Source organism: Amblyomma americanum, chromosome 5, assembly GCF_052857255.1.
Source record: "Amblyomma americanum isolate KBUSLIRL-KWMA chromosome 5, ASM5285725v1, whole genome shotgun sequence".
NCBI lineage: Eukaryota > Metazoa > Arthropoda > Arachnida > Ixodida > Ixodidae > Amblyomma > Amblyomma americanum.
In genome coordinates, this window is record NC_135501.1 from 72,160,507 (window position 1) to 72,182,705 (window position 22,199).

The 22,199-nt window shown below is 47.3% G+C and overlaps 1 protein-coding gene across 3 annotated transcripts in view; it reads left to right on the plus strand.

The window, feature by feature from the left end:
* LOC144134786 (uncharacterized) overlaps nucleotides 1–20,187 on the plus strand; it is a 35,520-nt gene extending 15,333 nt beyond the window's left edge. For 2 of the 3 annotated variants that reach the window (XM_077667617.1, XM_077667616.1), the window contains exons 4-5: nucleotides 571–657; nucleotides 20,021–20,187. In XM_077667617.1, coding sequence (XP_077523743.1) covers nucleotides 571–657; nucleotides 20,021–20,151 — 218 coding nt within the window. In that variant the 3' untranslated portion in view covers nucleotides 20,152–20,187. The remainder of the gene's footprint in view (nucleotides 1–570; nucleotides 658–20,020) is intronic. The other variant, XM_077667618.1, reaches the window with a different exon arrangement.
* The last annotated feature ends 2,012 nt before the right edge of the window (nucleotides 20,188–22,199 follow it).

Sequence of the window (22,199 nt, forward strand, 5' to 3'; positions counted from 1 at the left end):
AATCCCCTTGCGACGTTATACCAAAAGTATAGACCAAAACAAGGAAATCGTTACGAACAACAAGTTTTCTGTAGCCGCTTCTCCGAAACTCAAAGGAATATCGTAAACTTGAGGCCGGATGTCTGCGGTCGCTGTCGACCGCTGAGAGAGTGATTGAAGCCAATATTGAAGCGGCCAATATCCACACACTGCTCGTGTTCGATATTTAAAGATCTTTTTTGCGTAGTCAATGTTAATTTCTAACGCATTCTGCGAAATTCACGGTGAAAGGACAGCACTTTATGATGTGATGAGGGTAGCTGATTGGGCAAGTACAACACCAATGAGACAATACATGCGCATGTGGTCTCTCCTTGTTGTCAATGTTTCCGAGCGCTGCAGCCTCCATAATACCTTACAATAGCGCAAGAAAACTGACTGATTTCACTGCAAAACGAATTCCGTGCTCTTAATGCATGTTTTTATTTACTGACTTCCTGCATAGAAATCCTAACCCCGCTTCGTGCCGCTGTTCTCGTGCGCAGGTGAATCTCTCTGGGGCTAATAACCAAACTTTCCTCCTATTTTCAGACTTCACGACACCATACACGGCGTACTATAATTACAGCAACTACGTGAACTGCTTGGTGGCCATCATTCCGTATGAAGGAGAGGACCGTAAGGCTGCTCTTCAGAGCACTAAATTCTGAACTCCGAATCCAGTATTTAGTATTCGTTGTGAAAACGCTAGACAAAGAAACCTCTTAAAAGAAGGCACGTTACATACTCTATACTCTATCCCTGCATATACTCAGCAATTCTACACAAAAGCATTTATGAGCCGGAAACCATTTAAGACGGCAATTTTTTCATATAATGAAAGATTTCACTGTAACAATCAATATATCCGCAGATCGCCCAACGGCAGTCTTTTTTTTTTCACGTCTTTCCTGTCGTCAACAGCGTACCCTTTGGTTTTTTATGCAAGTCTTAACTGTTCGATGCAGTTGCGGGAAACACTATAAAAGAATGATTTTGCTGCATATCAGAATAATGGTACATATGATACACATGATACAAATGCTACACATCAATATTTCCATAACAGTGTCTTGAAATTCCTTAATTTTTGAAATTTTTTCCCGAGAAAGCTCGACTTGCTAGGAAATGTAGTATTGATATTTGTAACAGTTTTGTCCTATCTAGAAGACGTAATGTGCTGTACGTGAACGCTACGTTAAGAACGGCAGCTAAACCAGGGTCCTCAAGCGCCTGTAAAGAGAAAAAAATAAGTATAGAGGAGCAGCAACTCTAAAATACAGTCTATTTTACCATATGCATGTTAGAAAAGTTCGAACGCTACGTTGCATTTGTTAGATTACTAAACATATTTTATCAAAAGCGACAAAGCAGTAAACCATTACAAGCAAGTGCAAGCATATGACGGTTCGATTATACGTAAAAGCCAGCATTAGGAAGAAGTGATTTATTTAAGAAAAATAAGAGCCGTGAAGTAGTGATCTTTTACATCCTTGTAGAAGACTGTGGGTTTACGCGAAACGCTGTAGTGGAGGGCAACATTTTTCAGTTAGGATCCGTTTGAAGAAAACGGTGTCGAGGCGAGGAGCGAGCGTGTCCACGCGGTCGCCGCCTATAGGCTCCGTGCGCTGCAGTTTGGTGCGCGCGAGTGGCGCCACCTGGTTAACAGCGGTGGCGAAAGGCGGACGCAGCCGACGCAGCTCTCTGGTTCAGTATGCAGTGAGCGAGGCGAACGGTGAGGTGTTTCGTTCGAAGGCGAAAACAAACTTGGATAATCTGTTTAGCAATGTCACAACAGCTATAAAACACTGCAGCAAAAGGTACCGAATATATTGTTACGATGAAGTGTCAGTGGAAAACGAAGTGGCCTCTCGCGTAAAAGGACGAACGAAGAAGAGGAGGTTAATGCAGCTCCCTGTTCGTGTTGGTTCTCCCTGCTAGGAACTCTTTATTCTAACCCCCAACACTTGTAATTAAATGTAAATAGTATTTCCCCGTAACAATATTTAACACTTTCTTTGGACATCGTGCGTGCTCGCTCACGCACAGAGGATCTGCTGGAAATGAGTACACTGTGGAATTAAATTGATGAGTGTGAAGTGGGAAATGGTTGACACTGACTAGGGTGTTTTGAACGTGCCGTCATAGGTAGGAGTTGCTTTAGGTCTTTATGTAGAGGGAAGGAATGCGCTCAGTCAGTCACAGGAAATGGTCTACGGTGAAGTTCTTGGAGCTAGCATCTGAAGTTTGAGTCTTCGTTTGTTATGCTCATCTGTGGTTCAGCGAGTCAATTTTGTTTGTAATTTTTTTGTGCTTCTGTGTATGCTGTGGGAGCGACGTCGTACTTCTGAGTATACTTATGTAGTTTTCTCATTGTTTCACCTAAGGTTTTGTGTATTTATTTGAATCATTTTATTTCCTACAGTGGTTGAAAATTTTGTATCCTTATTTGTTGCATTTCTGAGATCTCAAATCCTGTTCTGAACGAGGGAAAAGAACAATAGAGAGTGGTTAAAATTTTCCTATATATATTTCTTGGATTTCACAACATCGCTAAACCCTTACTGCCTGGAATTAATATTTTGATTTTAATGAAGTTTATCGTCCCAATGCAACTCAGACTATAAGAGGCGCAATAGTAGAAGGTTCGAAATAATTTGAACCACTTGGGTTTTTTTAACTTGCACTGATATCGCGCAGTACGCGGGCCTCTAGAAACATGCCTTCATTGAAATGCGACCGCCGCAACCAGGATCGAACCCGAGTCATTTAGGTCAGCAGCTGATCACCATAAGCACTGAGCCTCCGCGGCGGCCTTTCTAGAGTTAAGTATTTACCAAAAGAAAAATACGACCGCAATAATTGTAATTGGGGCCTTCACGAAATCCTGAAATGAAAGTCCTCTAACTCTGGAAGATACTTAGCAAGAAACCCATCGTATTTTTGTATGCTTAGAGCTATGCTTCTCTGAGGGGAATACACAAAGTAAAGCAGTGACGATCCTGCAGGATGTAGAGCATTATAATCTAATATGTGTAGTAAGTGCGTTTTTCGCAATTCTAGCCGACCATTCACATAGTGGATGTCGCAGTGGGCGTAAATTACATAGCTGATTTCATTATCTGAGTCAATCAGAGACTTGTTTCTCAAACTGTAAAGGTACTTAATTAATCTCGATAAGGTCAACTGCGCTGCCAAATATTGCAGTGCCGTCGGGACTGCAACACAATCATGGCTGCTCGGCAACGGTGGTCAGCACAACCTGAAAGAAATTGAAACTAAATGTAGCATCGGTGGTGCCAAACCTTTTAATGCCTTGAAATCCGCAGAGAAGCAGGCGTTGATGGCATCGCGGTTAGTGCTCGTCTGCTAGGCGGAAGGGCTGACGCGAACTCACCGGCATGGAGGAAGGCGCAGGGACACCACGGCCAGTCTCGAGGAGAGCGCGGGTCTCCCCTCGAGAGCGCCCGGTTAACGCCGCGAGTGCCGCGAGGCGGCGCTGGCGATGTGGTCGCTGCTGGCGCCACCATACCAGCGCACGGAGCCCATAGGCGGTGGCGCTCCTGTCGCTTTGAGGTGTCGGGCGCGTCGTCTGCTACTCCCTGCTTCAGCAAACTGCGGCTTGTGTGCGTAGAAAGACGTCTTCAGGAATACAAACGCAGTTTTGCCTCCATCGCTACTGGACTCTGAAACAAGACGGTTTTTAAGCATTTAAATCCAAGTCACATTGAAGATTTGCTTGCAGCGGCTCCTGACGTGCGCATTCAATACAACGCGCACTGTAGCAACTCGGAACGCGCAGTATGCCAAGGTTACTTGTTATGGGGGCCTCAGTGCTGAAGGCGGCGCGAATTTATAATTAATTTAGATCAATTCAGGTAAGTACATTGTCCAAACTTGGTATTTGAAAAGCAAGTCTGTAGCACGTCATTTTTGCGTCAAATTCCAGCGCGAATAATTTTGTGTCTAACTGAAAGACGCACTTTACGGTACTTGCCTAGCATGGCAGCAATTTACAGACTGCTTTGAAACACTTTCGCTTTAGATGAACAAGCTGTTACGACTTACAATCGCACTATATATCTATATCGGCGCGTGAAGGAGGTCACGGCTACATAAGTAAACGGAGCATTGGCCGCGAAATAAAAATAGATGACAAGGCAAATGCGTCTTCGTTCTTAAAAAAATATTTTCCTAAATTCATTCGCTTTTGGAAAGCTAAACCTCACAAATCCGACCTAAATCGAAACTTGATTTAGAAATGTATACTACCAGGACTCAAGCCGCAAGTAGTGTTTCTCCAATGTCGTAGCGGATAACCATGGAAAGGACTTTCAGTTTCGGCGTAGATATATATAGAAAAGCTCAACCGCGAGCATCCTCTCCTAGCGCACGCGAACTATAGCACGTCATCAAAAGTCGAAGTCCAAGGAGCTAACTGTTGAGCTGAGTAAAGTAGGACCGTTGAGACGCCAACCAGGCAGCTTTATTCCAGCCATGCGAATGCCGGCCCGAGCCCCAGACGCGTGCCAGCCGCCGCGCGCCTCGCGCGAACGCTCAGCCTCTCGCAGCCAAGGGCGTAGCGGGTCTTCAACTCGCCTACCGTGGACGTGAAACGCTCCAAGACATCTACGTGCTGAAAGATGTCTACACTCCCTTACTTGGAAAACCCGCCGTAAGAGATTTGCAGGTGCTAACCTTCGTCAGTGCGGTCGCGAAGAAGATGAACCCAAGAGACTAATTTCCATCGTTGTTTCAAGGCCTCGGCAAGCTAATAAGAAAACACCGCATTCGCCTGCGCGAAGGTGCGAAACCATTTGCTTCGAGCACCCCTCGCCGCATACCAAATCCTCTCTACACGAAAGCAAGGCTTGAACTGCAGCGATTGGAAAATATTGGCGTCATTTCACCTGTTGATGAGCCGAATGAATAGTGTACACCAATGGTGGTAGTCCAAAAATCAACCAGACAGCTTTGTTCTAGCCAGGCGAATGCCGTCCCGAGCCCCAGACGCGTGCCAGCCGCCGCGAGCCTCGCGCGAGCGCGCAGCCGCGCAGCGCAGCCAAGCCATGCCAAGCCAAGCAGACGGCCTAGCCACTGCCTGTGGCGACTGCCTACAACATTTACCCTGAAACATAGGAGAGTCTCTTCGGCGGAATTACACAGCGTCCACTCCTGGCGTGATGGTACGATGAGGCGTCCACACAGGTCACGTGTGATTCTCCCAGAGAACTTCCGTCCAAAGACGCCTAGTCTACGTCTATCTCTGCATCTGTATACACAGATGCCTCGCTGTCTTCACCTCCTCTCCCAGACTTGGGAAATGAGTAAGGTGGGTCCGATCGCTGCGCGGTGCCGTCTCCAGTGTCCACGATGTAGCACCGAGGCTCTTCTGCGGGCCTCTGTACGTTTTCTGTCCTCTTCAGGCCCGTGACCCAGAATTCATACCCCTCGAGAATTGGAAGCTGACATGTCGCTTGTCGTAGTCTCGAAGCTGCTGCGCATGGTATTATTATTCAGAATTGCGGAGTTTGTTGGCGTCTGGCAAGCAGGGAACCAGCATTCTGGAAGTGACGGTTAGCTTTGTCCTCAACCGCCTCGCCCACCAGTAGTTCAGAGGGGCTGTAGCCGTTTTTGAGTGGTGTTGACTTGTAGGATAGGAGGGTCAGGTACGGGTCCTGAGTCTTTTTCAACGAAGACTTGATGAACTTCTCCGCAGCTTCTGCGAGTCAGTTGCTTTGGTGGTAGTGTGGGCTTGAGGTGACATGGGTGAAGCCGTATTCACGAGCACACTTGGTAAAGTCGGAGGGCGAAAACTGCGGACCATTGTCGCAGAGCAGTAGCTCTGGGATACCGTGGTGGGCGAATCTCGATTTGAAGTGTGTGATTACTATGCTTGAAGTTAACTTTTCCAGGAGAACAAGTTCAGGATATTGGGAGTAGTAATCAGTCAGAGTTAACCACCAGTGGCTAATGAAGAACAGGTCCATTGCAACTCTCTCCCATGGTCTTGAAGTAAACGCGAAGGACGAGACGGTTCCGAGAAATCCACCTTTGTTGTCGGCTCCTGATGCTTCAACGATGTCAAGCCGGCGTGACATGCAAACAGACGCGTAACGGCCCTTTTTGTGGTAGCCCCTACATACCTGCGTCCGTGCTGGGGACAGTGAACGCGGGTGAGGTTTTACCTCACACCAACGTCGGACTGTCAGCTGGACGCGGGTGTGGCCTTGATTCAAAATGATCTCGTCCGTCATTCACGTGAGCAGCGTTCTTGGGGTGCCTGACTTGCAGTCTGCTAGACGCAACTTTGCTGACAGTCAGCGTTCCGGGGTGAAGCTCCGCTTGCTGCTGACGAACGCTTTCAACCTGCCTGATGAACTCGAGCGCCTTCTGAAGAGTAAGGTCAGCGGCAAGTTGCAGCCTCGCTGAAAATTTCTGGTCTTGAATGCCGACGACCAGTCTGTTTCGAACCAGCTCCTCTCGGAGCGTACCGTACTCACAATGTTTGGAAAGTGCGTGAAGCGCAGTTACAAAGTATTTCACGGATTCGCCGTCGTTTTGGACCCTCGTGTTGAAGCGTGTCCGTTCAAAAATGACGTTGCGCCGCGGTATGAAGTAGCTGCTGAACTGCTTCAGGACGACTTCAAAGTTCTGAGCGTTCTCACCGGACAGTTTGAAGGTTCTGAAGACGTCCTCGGCCTGGCCGCCCATCAAGTAAAGGCGCGTGTCGACTTGGTGTGACCCTGATTTGTCGCATAGACCGGAATCTGTGTAGAAATGCTCGAAACACTTCCTTCATTTCGGCCAGTCACCAGGAGTCGTGAAGCAGAAGGCCTCGGGCGGTTGAATGACGAAGGACGCCATGTACTGGCCGCGTAGTCCAGGCCGTAGACGCTGCTGGCACGTGTGCCACCGTCGATGGGTATCCGAGTGATAGGACGCAGCCTCGGTTCGGCTTACTGTGGGAATTGCGTTACTTCTGACACCATGTTGAGTTGAGGAAAGCAGGACCCTTGAGACGCCAACCGGACAGCTTTATTCCAGCCAGGCGAATGGCGGCCCGAGCCCCAGGCGCGTGCCAGCCGCCGCGAGCCGCGAGCCTCGCGCGAGCGCGCAGCGCAGCCAAGCCAAGCCAAGCAGACGGCCTAGCCACTGCCTGTGGCTACTGCCTACAACACTAACATCAACTGCCACAGCCGCATCCACAGCAGACGATGCATAGCGCGGGCCAGCGCCGACAATTTCAAAATTAACACGTGACCATGAGCAGCCAATGGGCATCGCAGCGGCAAAGAGAAAACTAGGAAAACTGACGGGATACTGCCGCCTCCAGAGAGATGGCGCTCGTGTCACTTTGCGAAGAAATCCCCTCAGACTTCGCAAAGTAGCCACATCTCCCCTCCGTCTATTCATGCATCAAAAATTACGTACAACGCATGCCTGGGGAGGCGCAGGACGGCTGCTCCCGGCGTGGCGAAGGAATTGGGGGGGGGGGGGGGGGCACGTTGACTGCGGGGGCGCCGTTTTTCAAATGTTGCCATCACTAAGTTCTAAGGGCTTTATTTACGATTAAAGCTGCGAAAAAAGGGGTCCGCCACCACGGCGCCTGCTTTGATCTCACCTTATCGAAAGACGTTGAGGGAGTGCTACGCATTCTGTCACCTGAGGTTCTTCACGAAGAGCCATAAACTTTGTTTTACGTCATTTATTCTGGATATTCTAAATTATTTTCGATTTATAATCGATAGTCCCATCGGGAAATTGTTCAGTGCTGGAATGTTATATGCTCGAAGAGAAATCAGCATTACGATAAAGCCAAGGAAGGGCATTGGTATTGGACTAAGTTAAGAAATCGTATTCTATCTTGTAACTTTGCAAGGGAAGTAGCGTGTCGGGCAGAAGGCTCAGTTTCTTCATTGACTGCCCACATAATATTTATCAGTTAAGCGTTAAATATGCGATGAACATGGCTCAAGATCGAAAAGAAAAATCCTGCAACGAGCTGGAACTTTTTTGATAAAGCGATGTGGAAATGGTAGTTACACATTCAACAATGCCGCACCATTTGCATTCGGCCAGCCATATACATATAATATGAACACAGGATTATATGAAAGAAAAATAATGGAGGATATTATAAAAACTGCTACGATAACTGAGCAGCAGTTCCATGAAATGGCGCGCTCACTCAGTGCTGCGAAATACTAAAAGTGCCGCTAGCAACTGCAAATCGGCCTCTAAATTCGGCGCACATTGAGGAAGTAGATTGTTCCGAATTGAAAAAAAAATATCTGTGGATGCGTGTTAATTCTTGATAAATTTGACACAGCCTATCGGGGGAAACAGGTTCCTTTTTAATTGTGGGCAGCTGGGAAAACCAAAAGTAACTGTAAACGCTAGTCTACACTGAGCTTCTTTGCGACTCATACAGCCAAAATTTTGGATTTAACGAGAGCGTTAGACTAACTACGTTCTATTCTTCCGATGCAATGTGAAAACAGGCTTGCTTAGTTTCATGGGAAATATTTTAAATAAGTTGTATTCTGAGCGCACAACACTTTCATTCAAGGTGTGTTTTGCAGCATGCGCTCAGCTACTTCGACAATATCCAGAACGATAGACTTCGCAAGACATTTCAGATAAAACGCCAGCGACGACCATGAACCGGGAACGTTTTACGATTTCAATTTCGCGTCCCTAAGCTAAAAATCAAGCTTTTCGATATATTATTTCTTTATATCTTATGAACATTTTCTCAGAAACCAAAAAAGGCAAATCACATGGATATTTTCAGTTGTTTTTTTCTGAAATTCCTTGCGTGTATTAGACTGACGCCGTTTTATTTTGATGAAATATGTTTTTCTAATCAATGCAGTCTGCAACTAAGTACAGATTTTTATTAACTACAGTTTAGAAATTATGTCTCTATGACGCAATTATCAAAACTTTATTTACATTGCCCCTCAGGGCCAGTGGCATTACAGAGGGGGAGTGGTAAATATACAAAAAAGAGAAAATACAGTTGGTTAAAAAATGTTTAAATAGCATTTTAATATGCAATGTTAGCTAGTGCTAAGCGGAACAGCTCATAATTTACAATGCCTGCAGCTTCTTCGGGAAAGTGGTTCCAGTCACGTGAGGTTCGCGGCCGGAATAACTGCGGAAAGTATTTTGTGTTGCATGACACAGTTCCTACTTTGGATTATGATCAATGCGGCTGGATAAATAAATTGGTTGGCGGATGAGGTAATCGCGTAGAGCGGGATGATGATACAGCTTATCAAACAGGGCGACACGACACACTTTCCTACGCGATGTCAGTGCTAGAAGGCAGAGATTAGATTTCATAGTAGTTATACGCGCTGCGCGGTTGTAGTTAGCAAGGATGAAACGTACAGAGTTATTTTGCACCATCTCAAGATCGTTAAGTTGCCATGAGCAGGTTGCCATACAGTTGTTGCATACTCGAGTTTAGATTGCATTAGTGTTTTATAAAGGAATAGTTTCAAATTTGAAGGAACATTAAAAAAGTACCCTAGCATGTGATTAGCATTTTTAATTATGTTCTCGGTATGAAAACACCAGTTAAGATTTGAAGCAATGTTAACGCCTCAGTATTTATATGACCAAACTGATTCCAAAGAAATGTTATCAATGGAGTATTGCAGCGGGGCGGAAATTTTTCTAGGTACATGCATGACTTTGCATTTGCTAATATTTACCTGCATCAATGAATCTTTGCACTAGTTTCTTTTGTGTTGAGGTCTGACTGAAGTAACGTCATGTCACTAGCGTTGGTTATTTCTCTAAAAATAACGCAATCATCAGCGCATTGGTGAATATGAGGTTTTACAAGAGAGGAAAGATCAATAATGTAAATTAGAAACAGTAGGGGTCTAAGAACTGAACCTTGTTGAACTCCAGAAGGTACCTCGGTAAAAGTGGATTTATAACTGTTAGCTGAAACAAGCTTTGAGCGATTATGTAGAAAACATTCAATCCATTTTAATAACTTACTGCCAATGTTAAGTTCATTTATTTTGTGAAGTAAAGGTTTGTGACATACCTTGTTAAAAGCCTTCGAAAAGTCTAGAAATATACAGTCGGCTAGTGTGATAAGTCTAGAATACGCAGCAATACAAGTGTAAACGATATTAACTGTGTTTCGCACGAATATGATTTTGGAAAACCATGTCGCGCAGACGTAAAAAAGGCAGTTAGATTAGAGGAAGTTAACAAGGTGGGTGAATATTTTATGTTCAAGCATTTTGCAACAAGTGCTGAAGGGATATGGGACGATAATTACTAGGGCATGCGCTGCTGCTGGATTTGTAGACTGGATAAACCTTTCCGATTTTTCACTCAGTAGGTAGCGTTCATTGGTGATGTGATTGCTGAAAATTTTGGTTGGTATAATGAAAGAATAAGCTGAAGTGCTTTTTAAGAACTTTGAGCTTATGCAGTCATAACCTGGAGCGGAATGAACACTGAGTTCATCAATAAGCTTATCGACACCAGGAGTAGGAAGCAGGTATAGGTGGCATGGAAACATAGGTTAAGTGGTGAGTTTTAGGTATAAGTACTACATCAGACATGGCTGTAAGGCTGTCAGTGAATGTGTGATTTATAGTTGAGGCGCAAATGTCGGAAATAATGGTGTCGCCAGTTGGGTCAGATAAAGCGATGCTGTCATCGGTGGAAGGATTGGTGATCCGCCAGAAGTTTTGCACATTGGTCGTTAACATAGAGGGCCAAACATATGAGCGCAAGTGCTTTTTAGCGTCTCTGAGCACCGGGCCATACATGTTGGAAGCCGCCGTACACGAAGCCCAACGCTAACTAGTTGACGAGAGGTTTGCGATGCAGTAGAGACGTTTCGTTTTGTTAGACAAGCGCATAATGGGATTATTGCACCGGGGAGTGTTTGAGGGGGTGGTAACAGGGAATTGAGGAATGTAGTGTTCAGTCAGTTGGGAGACTCTAGCTGTGAACATGCTCCAGTTAGTTTCAACACTGTTTATCAAAGCTATCAAGAAAAACATCGATAAAAGACGGCAGTTCATTATTTATTGCCCAAAAATTTGTTTTGTTGTAGTCTCGTATAATATTTTACTTTCTCTTAGTATTCGGAGGGCCTAGGTTAATTTCAAACTGCATTAGCAAGTGGTCAGGGATGGCCGGAAGATATGTAATAAATGAGGCGATGTCAGATCGATTTGCCAAGATTAAATCTAGAGTATTCGCCGCGCTTTTTGTTATTCTAGTTGCTTGCGTGCATAATTGCACTATTGAAAATACTGAGCACACATGTAAAAATTCGCGACATTGAGACGAGAACGGGGACATGAATGGGGATTCGGTATTTCGTTCGAAAAATTGAAATCCCCGAATAAGAATAGTGAGTATGAAGGAAAGCGTGTTGCGATGATATTAAGAGCATCGTATATTTCGTCACTAAACGTAAGCGACGAGGAAGATGGACGGTAGCAAACACCTATTACTACTCTCAGGTGACTAAGAGTGAGCGCAGGCCGTACTATTTCTAGATTAGTCTGGACATGTAAACATGATGAAAGGATATCATTTGAAATAGCGAGAAGCACTTTGCCGCCTCTCTGCATGCCCCAATCACAGCAGAAGAACCAAAAACGATGAGCATCGAAAAATATATCAGTGCCGCAAACATGCGCAGAGAGCTAAGTTTCTGTTAATGCGACGATTTTAGCGGAACAAGTGGCGATAGCTGATGATACAGAGTTATACTTTGTTACGAACGCTGCTGATGTTAGTAAACAAACCAATACTGAAGCTGTGGATGCCTAACCACTATCCCTTTCGAGTGCCTAGGATGTGCTATCCGAGCTAGCGGCAGAGGCTGAACTGACATGTGCGCCGCGTGTATCAATGTTAATTATGGCGTTTGTGTTTGAATCGTACATGTAACATTTCTTGTTCATAGGTAACTTGTTGTCGCTCATCTTGTGGGCGGGTAATCAAGTTTGCTTTTCGCAAAATCGAGAAGCTTTTTACGTGCCAGACGTGTTGCGACTGAATAATCTCCCGTAAGTGCGACCTAGCTTTCTTCCAGGCTGTTGCGCTTGCAGAGGATCAAGTCTTTCGTTTTATAATTTGCAAATTTTGCAACGACCGGACGAAATTTCCTAAACGGTGCGCGCGTTCAATAGCATGGGGCGAAAGGGGGTCAGAAAAGCCGTCGGTAAGAACAGTAGATTCTTTTTCTCAGTGTCCTGCTAGGTTTCACCGGCATCTGGAATGCCGTAGAAATTTTATTTGTTGCGCCGAGATCTGTTTTCAAGCTCATCCTGCCGTGATACTAATTACCTGACCTGCGTGAAATTTTCATCTATTTAAGTTGGAATGCTTAAAATTTCCTCACAGAGCTCTGCTATTTTTTTACGGTTTTCCCCAAGCACCTCTAAACAATTCTAAATATCATTGATTTATAGTTTCAGTGGCTTTAGGTCTGTTTGAATACCTTTGACTTCGGCTGCTTATTACGTCTGAGCTTTAGAAGTTTGCAGAGAACGAGTGTGAACGTCCTTTAGCAACAGAAATATAACTTTTATCTGTTCCGCGGGATCAGATGATAAAGATGCAATGCCTAGGAGCAAAACCGAGCGTTTGGCTGGGGGCCCAGGGTTGCCCTCCACATAACCCGCACGCAAGAGCAAAAGGGCTTAGAAAATCATTCAGAGGAAACCTCGCACAGCGCTCGCGGACGCCGGAAGAGTACTAAGCAGTCGTTAATAATTTTATTAGCATGTTGCCACACTACTAACTCCTCTAGGAGCGCCATACCGCGGCTTAACTGCATTTCCTGGCAGTTGGCAAGCCTTGAGCCATCTCGGGGATAGAGGTTTTGTCCTCTTCATCTCCCGTGCTGCCTGCTGCCTTGGGCGTCCCAGCAACGTCTTTCGCGCATAAGTAACACAAGTAAACCAGCCCTGCTTACATCAACCGTTTCTCGGTGACATATCTGGTGGAGGTGCTGGTTGACGGCCCATGTATGCTCACCTCGAGGGCACCACCTTTGACATCAGTTCTCAACGCGTGGCTACAATACCAGTCCACAAGGCGAACCGCCGCCTGCGAGGCCTACAACCAGAGTTCGGCCAGCTCACAAGATCAGTAAGGGCCATGATGTTCACTACGGCTAGCTAGACAAGTCAGCATTCCGGGAATGCCCAGTCGTTCGTCCTTCACACACCTCGGTCGCCGCCATCGTTCCACGGTGAGAGATTTGAGGACGTCAAAGACTGGTTAGCCAGCTTTGACCGTGTGGCGGGCTTCATCGAGTGGGACGGCGAGCGCTAACTACGGGATGTCTACTTTGCACTACAGGAGTCGGCCAAGACGTGGTAAGAGAACCATGAAGCTTCTTTCACTAACTGGGAGGTGTTTCGCCGAGACCTCTTAGCCAAGTTCAACACCAGCGAAAGAATTCCCGATGACATCAAACTCAAACATAATTTTTCGACCTTATTGAAAAACATTTTTCTTGTCTGCCCAGAACTGTGGGACTGAGTGCGTTTGTGCTTGGTTTTGTACATTCATAAACCTATCTTCTGTTGTTTTTCAGAATATGTATGTGCTCAACATATTTGCAATGCCGCTATTGTAGCATCTCACGTCTTTTTGTACATGTATTTAGAACGTCTGCCATTCTTTAGTGAATATCATTTATTTGGACCTTTCACTAGCTGAGCTGGCTAATGGTCCAATCAAGTTTTGATGTATTAGTTTTATAAAATAAAAGGATGATGATGATGAAAAAAAGGGAGAAGGCTGAATTCGCCTTGCAATTGAGGCCGCAGCAGCCGAACGAGAGCGTCGCCATGTTCGTTGAGGACATGACGCGACTTTTCACTCGCGCCGACCGTGGTATCCCCGAGGCCAAGAAGGTACGCCATTTAATGCGCGGCGTAAAAGAAGTAAAAGAAGGAAAAGTTTGCTGGACTGGTACGTGACCCGCACAGAACAGTGGCCGACTTTGCCAAGGAGACAACAAGCATGGAGCGTTCTCTGCAGGAACGTGGCGCGCACTACGGTCTTCAGGCGTGTGTAGGAGCCGATCACCACTGAACGCCCACGTCGCTACCACCTGAGGAGCTTCCAAAGCTTGTGAGGAGCCTGGAACGCGAAGAACTCGAGAAACTTCGCTTCGAAGCTCCACAGGCAAGCGTTGCAGCCATACCGGACGTGGTCCGGGATGAAGTCCGGCGAGTTGTTCAGCCGCCACAAGCTCCGCAGCCGGCGCCCTACGTGATGACATGCAGTGAAGCACTAAAAAGCCGTCCTGGGCCAGTGGTGCAAGCCTTTTACCCCGTCACTCCTGTGCCTTCACTGCGGTATCTAATTGCAGCTGTACCCGTCGCACCGCAGGAGTACGGGTCCACCATGAGAAAAGTGCTTGTTTGGCGTACGCCAAACAATAGGCCACTCTGCTACCACTGTGGGGAAGCCGGCCACATCCTCCGTCACTGCACTTACCACAGAATGGGCTTGCCGGGCCTCTCCCCTTGACGCACCACGACCGCGCTACGGAGAAAGGCTGCGGGGTATCGAGCAATATCTGTCCGATAATGTGCAGCCATCGACCTCGCAGCGACGCCAGTCCCGGTCGCCATCCCTAAGGCGGTTTTCTTCGCCAAGCCGCCCGTCGTCTTGCCAGTTCAGAGGCACGTTCCACATCGGGGAAACTGAAGACGGCGTCCTCCAGGAATATGGACGCCGCTATTGGTCCATGTGAACAGCCTCCACCCGACGATCCGTAGCTACGATCCGACCAGCGACTACATGACCTCACGACCTCAACGACGACACGCCGTGACGGTCTCGTTTGTGCCGAAATCGACGATTCCCTGCTACGATCCAACAGACGACCTCACCCAATGCCCTCAACGACAACGACGTGCTGCGACCACTGCGTCTGCCGAAATCTCAGTAACCGCTGATAACCGCGATGTGACCGCACTTGTAGATACCGGTGCGGATTTTTCTGTAATGAGCAGTCGGTTAGCGACGGCCATCAGAAAGGTTCTGACCCCTTGGTCTGGACCGCAGATCCGCACCGCCGGCGGCCATGTGGTCACGCCGATTGGCGTCTGGACGTCACGAATACAGATCCGCGGTGGTACTTTCCTGGTTGCTTTGCTGTGCTGCCCGAGAGCTCCAAAGACCGGATACTCGGTTTGGATTTCTTTCGGAAGTACGGTGCCGTCATCAACCTTCAGGAGCTGGTCGTGTCATTTTTAAATCAACCCCCTGTTGACGGTGATCCCGAGCCACGCATGACTAAGTTACGCGCCTTTGACGACCACGTTTTGATCCCGTCAAGATCTCGCATGTATGTTACAGAACATTGCGATAACAGCACCGAAATTCATGGCATCGCTGAAACCAACATGTCGCTGCTCCTTGGTCGGCAAGTCTTTGTTGCTCGAGGAATTGTTGAACTGAACAATGGCCGAACCGAACTCTTAGTGACCTATTTTGGCTGTGAACCAGTGTTTGCCAAGCAGAACAGCTATTGCCTATTTGGAGGAACTCAGCGAATTCGCCAGACAGCACGTTTTGTCCGGAGCTCCGGCATCACTGGAGAAACCGACCACTCCCGTAATAACTGACGTGGATCCAAACCTCCCATGTAATCAGAAACGCTGCCTGTAAAGCGTTATTCGGTCTTTCTGAGCTCGCTTTGCCACGACCTCCAAGGTTAGGCAGACACCACTCACAAAGCACCGAATTGTAGTTTGCGCCAACCAGCGGCCGTTATGTCAGCCGGCTTACCGGGTCTCCTCGAAGGAGCGTGATGCCATTCGCCGCCAAGTTCAAGAAATGCTCCAGGACGACGTGATACAGCCGTCGATGAGCCCATGGGCGTCGCCTGTTTTTCTAGTAGCAAAGAAAGATGGAACGCTACGGTTCTGCGTTGATTACAGACGTTTAAACAAATTCACAAGAAAGGACGTTTATCCTCTCCCGCGTATTGATGACTCCCTGGACCGGTTACGCCACGCCAAGTCCTTCGCATCGTTAGATTTACGAAGCGTCTATTGGCAAATCGAGGTGGACGAACGCGACAGGGAAAAGACCGCCTTTATTACACCGGACGGTCTGTACGAATTCCGAGTGCTCCCTTTCGGTCTGTGTTCGGCTCCTGTAACCTTCCAGAAGATGATGGACACCGTTCTTGCCGATCTCAAATGGCAGTCTTGTCTCGTGTACTTGGATGACGTTTTCATCTTCTATGACACGTTCGAAGAGCACCTGAGACGCCTGCGGGCTTTGTTCGTAGCAATTCGGTCGGCCGGTCTTTTTCTGAAGCCCGAAAAGTGTCACTCCACTTTCGAAGAGTTGAAGTTTCTGGACCAAATCGTGAGCGCTAAAGGGGTTAGTCCAGATGCCGATAAGACTGCTTTCATGACTTCTTTTCCTGTGCCCACCGATAAGCGCAGTGTGCGCCGCTTTGCGGGTCTGCGCCTATTATGGGCTTTTTTTGCAGAACTTCTCCCAGATTTCTGAGCCTCTCACCCGACTCACGAAAGATTCCGAACCGTTTTTCTTGGGCCTGGAGTAACAGGAAGCCTTTGAAGACCTCCGCTCTCGTCTCCAAAGCACGCCCATCCTTGGACACTTCGACGAGTCAGCCGACACTGATCTACACAAAGACGCCAGCAACATCGATCTCGGTGCGGTCCTTGTGCAGAGGAAGGATGGTCTAGAACGCGTAATCGCATACGTGAGCCGCACCTTGTCATGATCTGAGGCGAACTATTCCGCCACCGAAAAAGAATGCCTGGTCATTGTGTGGGCATTAACCAAATTGCGCCCGTACCTGTATGGCCGCCCTTTCAGGGTCGTCAGTGACCACCTCTCGCTGTGTTGGCTGGTGAACCTAAAAGATCCCTAGGGACGGCTTGCACGCTGGACCTTTCGACTTCAGAAATTCGATGTCACCATCGCATATAAGTCCGGTAGGAAGCACAGTGATACGGACTGTTTGTCTCGTGCTCCTATTCAAGGCAACCGAGCTGACCCCGACAACGATTGTTTTTTTTTGGCGCCATCTCCACGTCCATTCTTATTCAACACCAAAGAGACGACAGTGAACTACGGCCTCTCATTGAGTATCTAAAAGGAAGCGCTCAGTCTCCCCCGCAAATATTTTCGCGCGGGCTCTCGTCGTTCTGTTTACGTGACGGCGTTCTGTATAAGAAAAACTACAGTCCAACAGAAGCTCTCTATCTACTCGTCGTGCCTACGGCCCTTCACGACGAAGTCCTGCAGGCGAGTCATGATGACCCATCTTCTGGTCACCTTGGTTTTAGTCGAACTTTGGCACGAATACGGCAAAAATACTACTGGCCCAGGGTTTCTGCAGTTGTGAAGCGTTACGTAAGAACTTGCCGCGAGTGCCAGCGTCGCAAGACGCCGCCGACTAAGCCAGCCAGCCTACTCCAGCCTATTGATTCACCTCATCAAGTCTCCATCCAGTCGGCATGGACATATTCGGCCCATTTCCGGAGTCCTCGCTGTACAACCGCTACATTTTGGTCGCCACTGACTACCTCAGCCGATACTGTGAGACTAAACCTCTTCCCCGTGGTACTGCTCACTAAATTGCGAACTTTTTCATTCAAAACATTGTGCTTCGACACGGTGCACTCACCATCGTTTTAACTGACAGGGGAACAGCGTTCACCTCGGCCCTTAGGCAAGAGGTTTAGCGCCTGAGCGGCACCAGTCACCGCAAAACAACCGCTTACCACCCTCAAACGGACGGCCTCAACGAACGGCTCAATAAGACGATCGCCGACATGATTTCCGTGTATGTCGACGCGGACCACCGAAACTGGGACGCAATACTTTTTTAGGTCACCTTTGCGTATAATACAGCGGTCCAGGAAACGACACGCTTCCCTACATCTAGTTTTGTACATGGTCGCGAAGCCACAAACATGCTGGATGCAGTGCTGCTTCCAGCTAGCGCTACCCCCCTGTTGTGAGTGCTGCCCAATTTGTTCGTTACGCCGTGGCCGCCCGCCAACTGGCTCGACAGCGCATCCGGAACCAGCAAATTAACAACACTCGGCGCTATAACCTCCGCCACCGAAATGTGCGTTACCAGCCCGCAGAACAAGTCTGGGTGTGGAGCCCAACCCGCATGCGAGGACGCTCTGAGACGCTTCTACGCAGATACTTTGGCCCCTACGAGGTGCTCCGCCAGTTCAGTCAAGTTACCTACGAAGTTCTTTCTCAGGGAACAGTTCACTCTTCTAGACGGCCGACCTCCAAAGTTGTCCACGTCGCCCGGGTGAAGCCGTACCGCGCCCGCTAGCCCCTCGCGCGTGTCTACACCACACGCCAGACAGGTACGACTACCCTTGTCCTGCCTCCCATTGCTACTACACCGAGTCAGTGTCTTTCAGAGCGGAGGAGCAATGCCACACTACTAACTCCTCTAGTAGCGCCATACAGCAGCTAAACTGCATTTCCTGGCAGTTGGCAAGCCTTGAGCCATCTCGGGGCTATATGCTTTGTCCTCTTCATCTCTCGTGCTGCCTGCTGCCTTGCGCGTCCTAGCAACGTCTTGCGAGCACAAGCAACGCAAGTGAACCAGCCCTGCTTACGTCAACCGTTTCTCGGTGACAATATATGGAAAGGGCAGAGCGCACCTGCATAGAAGAAGGGAAGCGGTTCTGTGCCAGATTGCAAGTACTGTTGCCGTGTCCACTGATGCGGAAGTTTCCATGCTGGCTTCTTAAATACTTGGATGAGGATGATGTTTCTGTCGATTCGAAACGTGGTTTGCAGGCGAGTTTTACCCGGCTAGGTGCGTCCAGGAACGACGTGGAAACAGGAGGTGAACAAAGCACTTCGTCAGACGCGCAGACGTGGTAGAAATCCACTGTCGGTGGTATCGATGGATTGCATATCAGGCCGCACGAAGTGGCCGATAGCCACAGCAGGAAAAATGCAAGCAGTGCCTGCATAGCAAACGGGAAGGGGTTCAGTGGCAGATTGCAAATGCTGTCGCCGTGTCCGTGTACAAAATCTGATATTTGTAGCATAAAACTGAAACAAGCTTCATTGCTGTACCTGGAACATTTAAAATTGTTCGCTTCATGACACTTTCGCTGACGCTCAATTGCGCGCGCAGGCTTGGCTGCTGGAGACACAGGAGAGTGTTTAGGCAGAATGCTTCCCGATCAGCGCTAAGGGTGCGCCTGGCATGATTGCCTGGGGAGCGCTCCTCTCGAACGATGATAGAGCCACTCACTGACATCACACGCATGTGCAGTAGGCTGAAACGCAGGTACATTGTCGGCTGGCACCTTGCACATGCGCAGTGCTTTATCGTATACTTAGTTCCCGCTTACGACATACTTCACAAATCACTAGTATTATTAACTAATTATGCATTTACAATGATCAACTAACCAATTCAATAATTACAATTTAACTAAATACTAAATACTATTAAACAGTGAGGACACTTGTCTGCTTACGTGGACGAATGCGAAAGCATGTATTTTAAGGAAAGTTTTTTGAGGAAAGGACGCAGTACTCAGATCTAGAAATCTTGGTGGACACCTCAACCACGTTTGATTGGCAGATGTAGCGTGACACTTTTCTGCGAACAACCCTGCTTGCAAGTCAGGAGCCAAAAAATTATTTCGCCTTAGTAAAAGTGTACAAGTGGCCTGGAGCTGCCACAATCCCCGAGCTCTAATTTCTCACTTAAAAGGAGTGTGTTGACTATGAAAGTAAGACAACACTGTTCTTCGAGCTGCGGCAGCTGTTAAAAACTCGAAGCAACATATGAACCGAAATGTTTTAATCGCCGATACGCTGTACAGAAATTTCGAACTGAGAGCCGTTGGGTTCGAGGGAGTTGGAGATTGTTTCTTTTAATATCCAGGTGGTTAGAATTTCAAAGTGGATTCCTAATATCCTCATCTCTTTTCATCTACAGTGTGCATGTTGTGGGCAGACCGCACAGTTGCCGCCTCCATTCCTAAAGACTGCGAGGAGCAGTACGAAGGCACCTGTGAAGTCAGCTTTCCGGATTACGACCAGGACATCTGCGATGTTGCAGAGAAGTAATCGACTGCTATTTTCCTTTCTGTTGGAATATTTTAACGCGGCGGCTGCGTTTTTATGGAGGAAAAACGCTAAGGCGCCCGTGTGCTGTGCGATGTCAGTGCACGTTAAAGATCCCCAGGTGGTCGAAATTATTCCGGAGCCCTCCACTACGGACCTATTTGTTCCTCTCTTCTTTCACTCCCTCCTTTATCCCTTCCCTTACGGCGCGGTTCAGGTGTCCAACGATATATGAGACAGATACTGCGCCATTTCCTTTCCACCAAAAACCAATTATTATTATTATTATTATTATTATTGAAATAACAAATCGATGAAAAATGAGAAAGTGCGTGGTTAGAAGCAATAATAATGCTTATGTGAACGCAAATGTGTTTGACTCTGTTGATGTTTCATGAAAATGCAGCTATTATTCAGGTGGAGTTGTTATACTGCTTACTGCTATTTTCAAACATTTTCTCAGACACCAAAGAGGCCGAACACCTTGACGTTTTCAGAAATTGTTTCATGAGCCCTTTATGTATATTGGAGTGACAGAACTTTATTTGGACGAAACGTTTTTCATCACAATATAGTCTAAAAAGGAAGTACACAATTTTAACAACTATTGGTTTCAAATTTAGTTTGTGCAAAGCAACTATTGTAATTTCCGTGTAAAAAACTGAATTTGTTGCATTAAACTTAAATAATCTTGGCTACTGTAGCTAGACAGTTATATAGAAAATCTGCACTGTGCAATCTGCTCAGCCTGTACCACCTGCAATCTGCATCGCACAGGTTATTGCCATATTAGTCGCATGATGTCAATCGTGGCAAAGTAAAAAACGCTTTGGCTTGCTTCATAAGGAAGCGCAACGTCCTCTTATCGCTGGCAGCTGCGTAGCACTGCCACGTTCGCCAGGCGCTTAATGCGACTACTGGCTTTTATCACGTGGCTTGGAGTGGTGTCAGTTTTGACTGGCAGTGCGCTTTATCGGTGGTAGAAGAAGCGGCAGGTACAGGTATCACTTCGTCATATATTGCGGTGCTTAGTTTTTACCGCACTTTCAAGTGCGATCTGCAGAAGCAATTTCAGCGTAAAATGAGTCTACCTTCCCTTTCTTCTGCAATAGTTATAAATCATGTGCTGCCACAACAAACAATGCCCAGTGTCTCTGGACATCGGCAACTAGCATTATTTGTTGGCCTCAGGTATAGAACAAAATCATACTTCGCCATAATATTTTATTCCTGTTATTTCAAGATAACTACTTAGTCTATAAATAGTCTGCCTCAATATGATGATTATCATAGGCGATTAATTCTTTAAGCTGTAAAATGTGACCTATAAAATGCTTCCTGCACTTACGCCTGCTTTCGATAGACATAAAAGGAGGAGGAGGAAAAACTTTACTAAACTGAAGGTGAGTTGGCCGAGCTTATTGGCGGGGCCCTCATTCCAGGTCTCCACTGGATTGAGTTCCTTTGCGGTCCTGTTGTATGAGAGCGCGTTGGTCCTCCTATTTATCGCTGGTCAGCAGCGCCTCTAACCGGTAAAAAGATCTGTGTTCCAACTGTAGAGTGTTTGGTTTGGCCCCCCACATCGCCACGAAATGTGAAAGAATGTAGGGCAGGCCTGGCACCAGGGACAGGTGTCGGAGTATAATGTTGGGTGTATTAGATGTAGTCTATATAGGTTTGGAAATGTGTTCGTCTATACCTGCCGTCAAGAGGCGGCATCTGGGGTGTCTAATTTCCTATGAGGTGGAGGGAAGTGTCTCCTTTGAAGACGCTGAAACTTGAGACGTCCGTTATACCTACAAGGTAGAGGGGTAAAAGCTGGAACGATTTGTGGCCCCGCTCAGTTGATTATGCTTTGAGCTAGAGCATGTGCCCTCTTATTTCCAGTCCCTCGTGGCCTGGCATCCAGGTGATTTAGTGGTGCTTGGTGAGGGGTACAGTGCCTATGAGCCGACTGGCGTACTTGGGAACATGGCCTCTCAGGAAGTTTCGACAGGCGCGTTGCGAGTCTGTGATCACATGAGCGCTTCGGCCTTGGTACTCGTAATGCC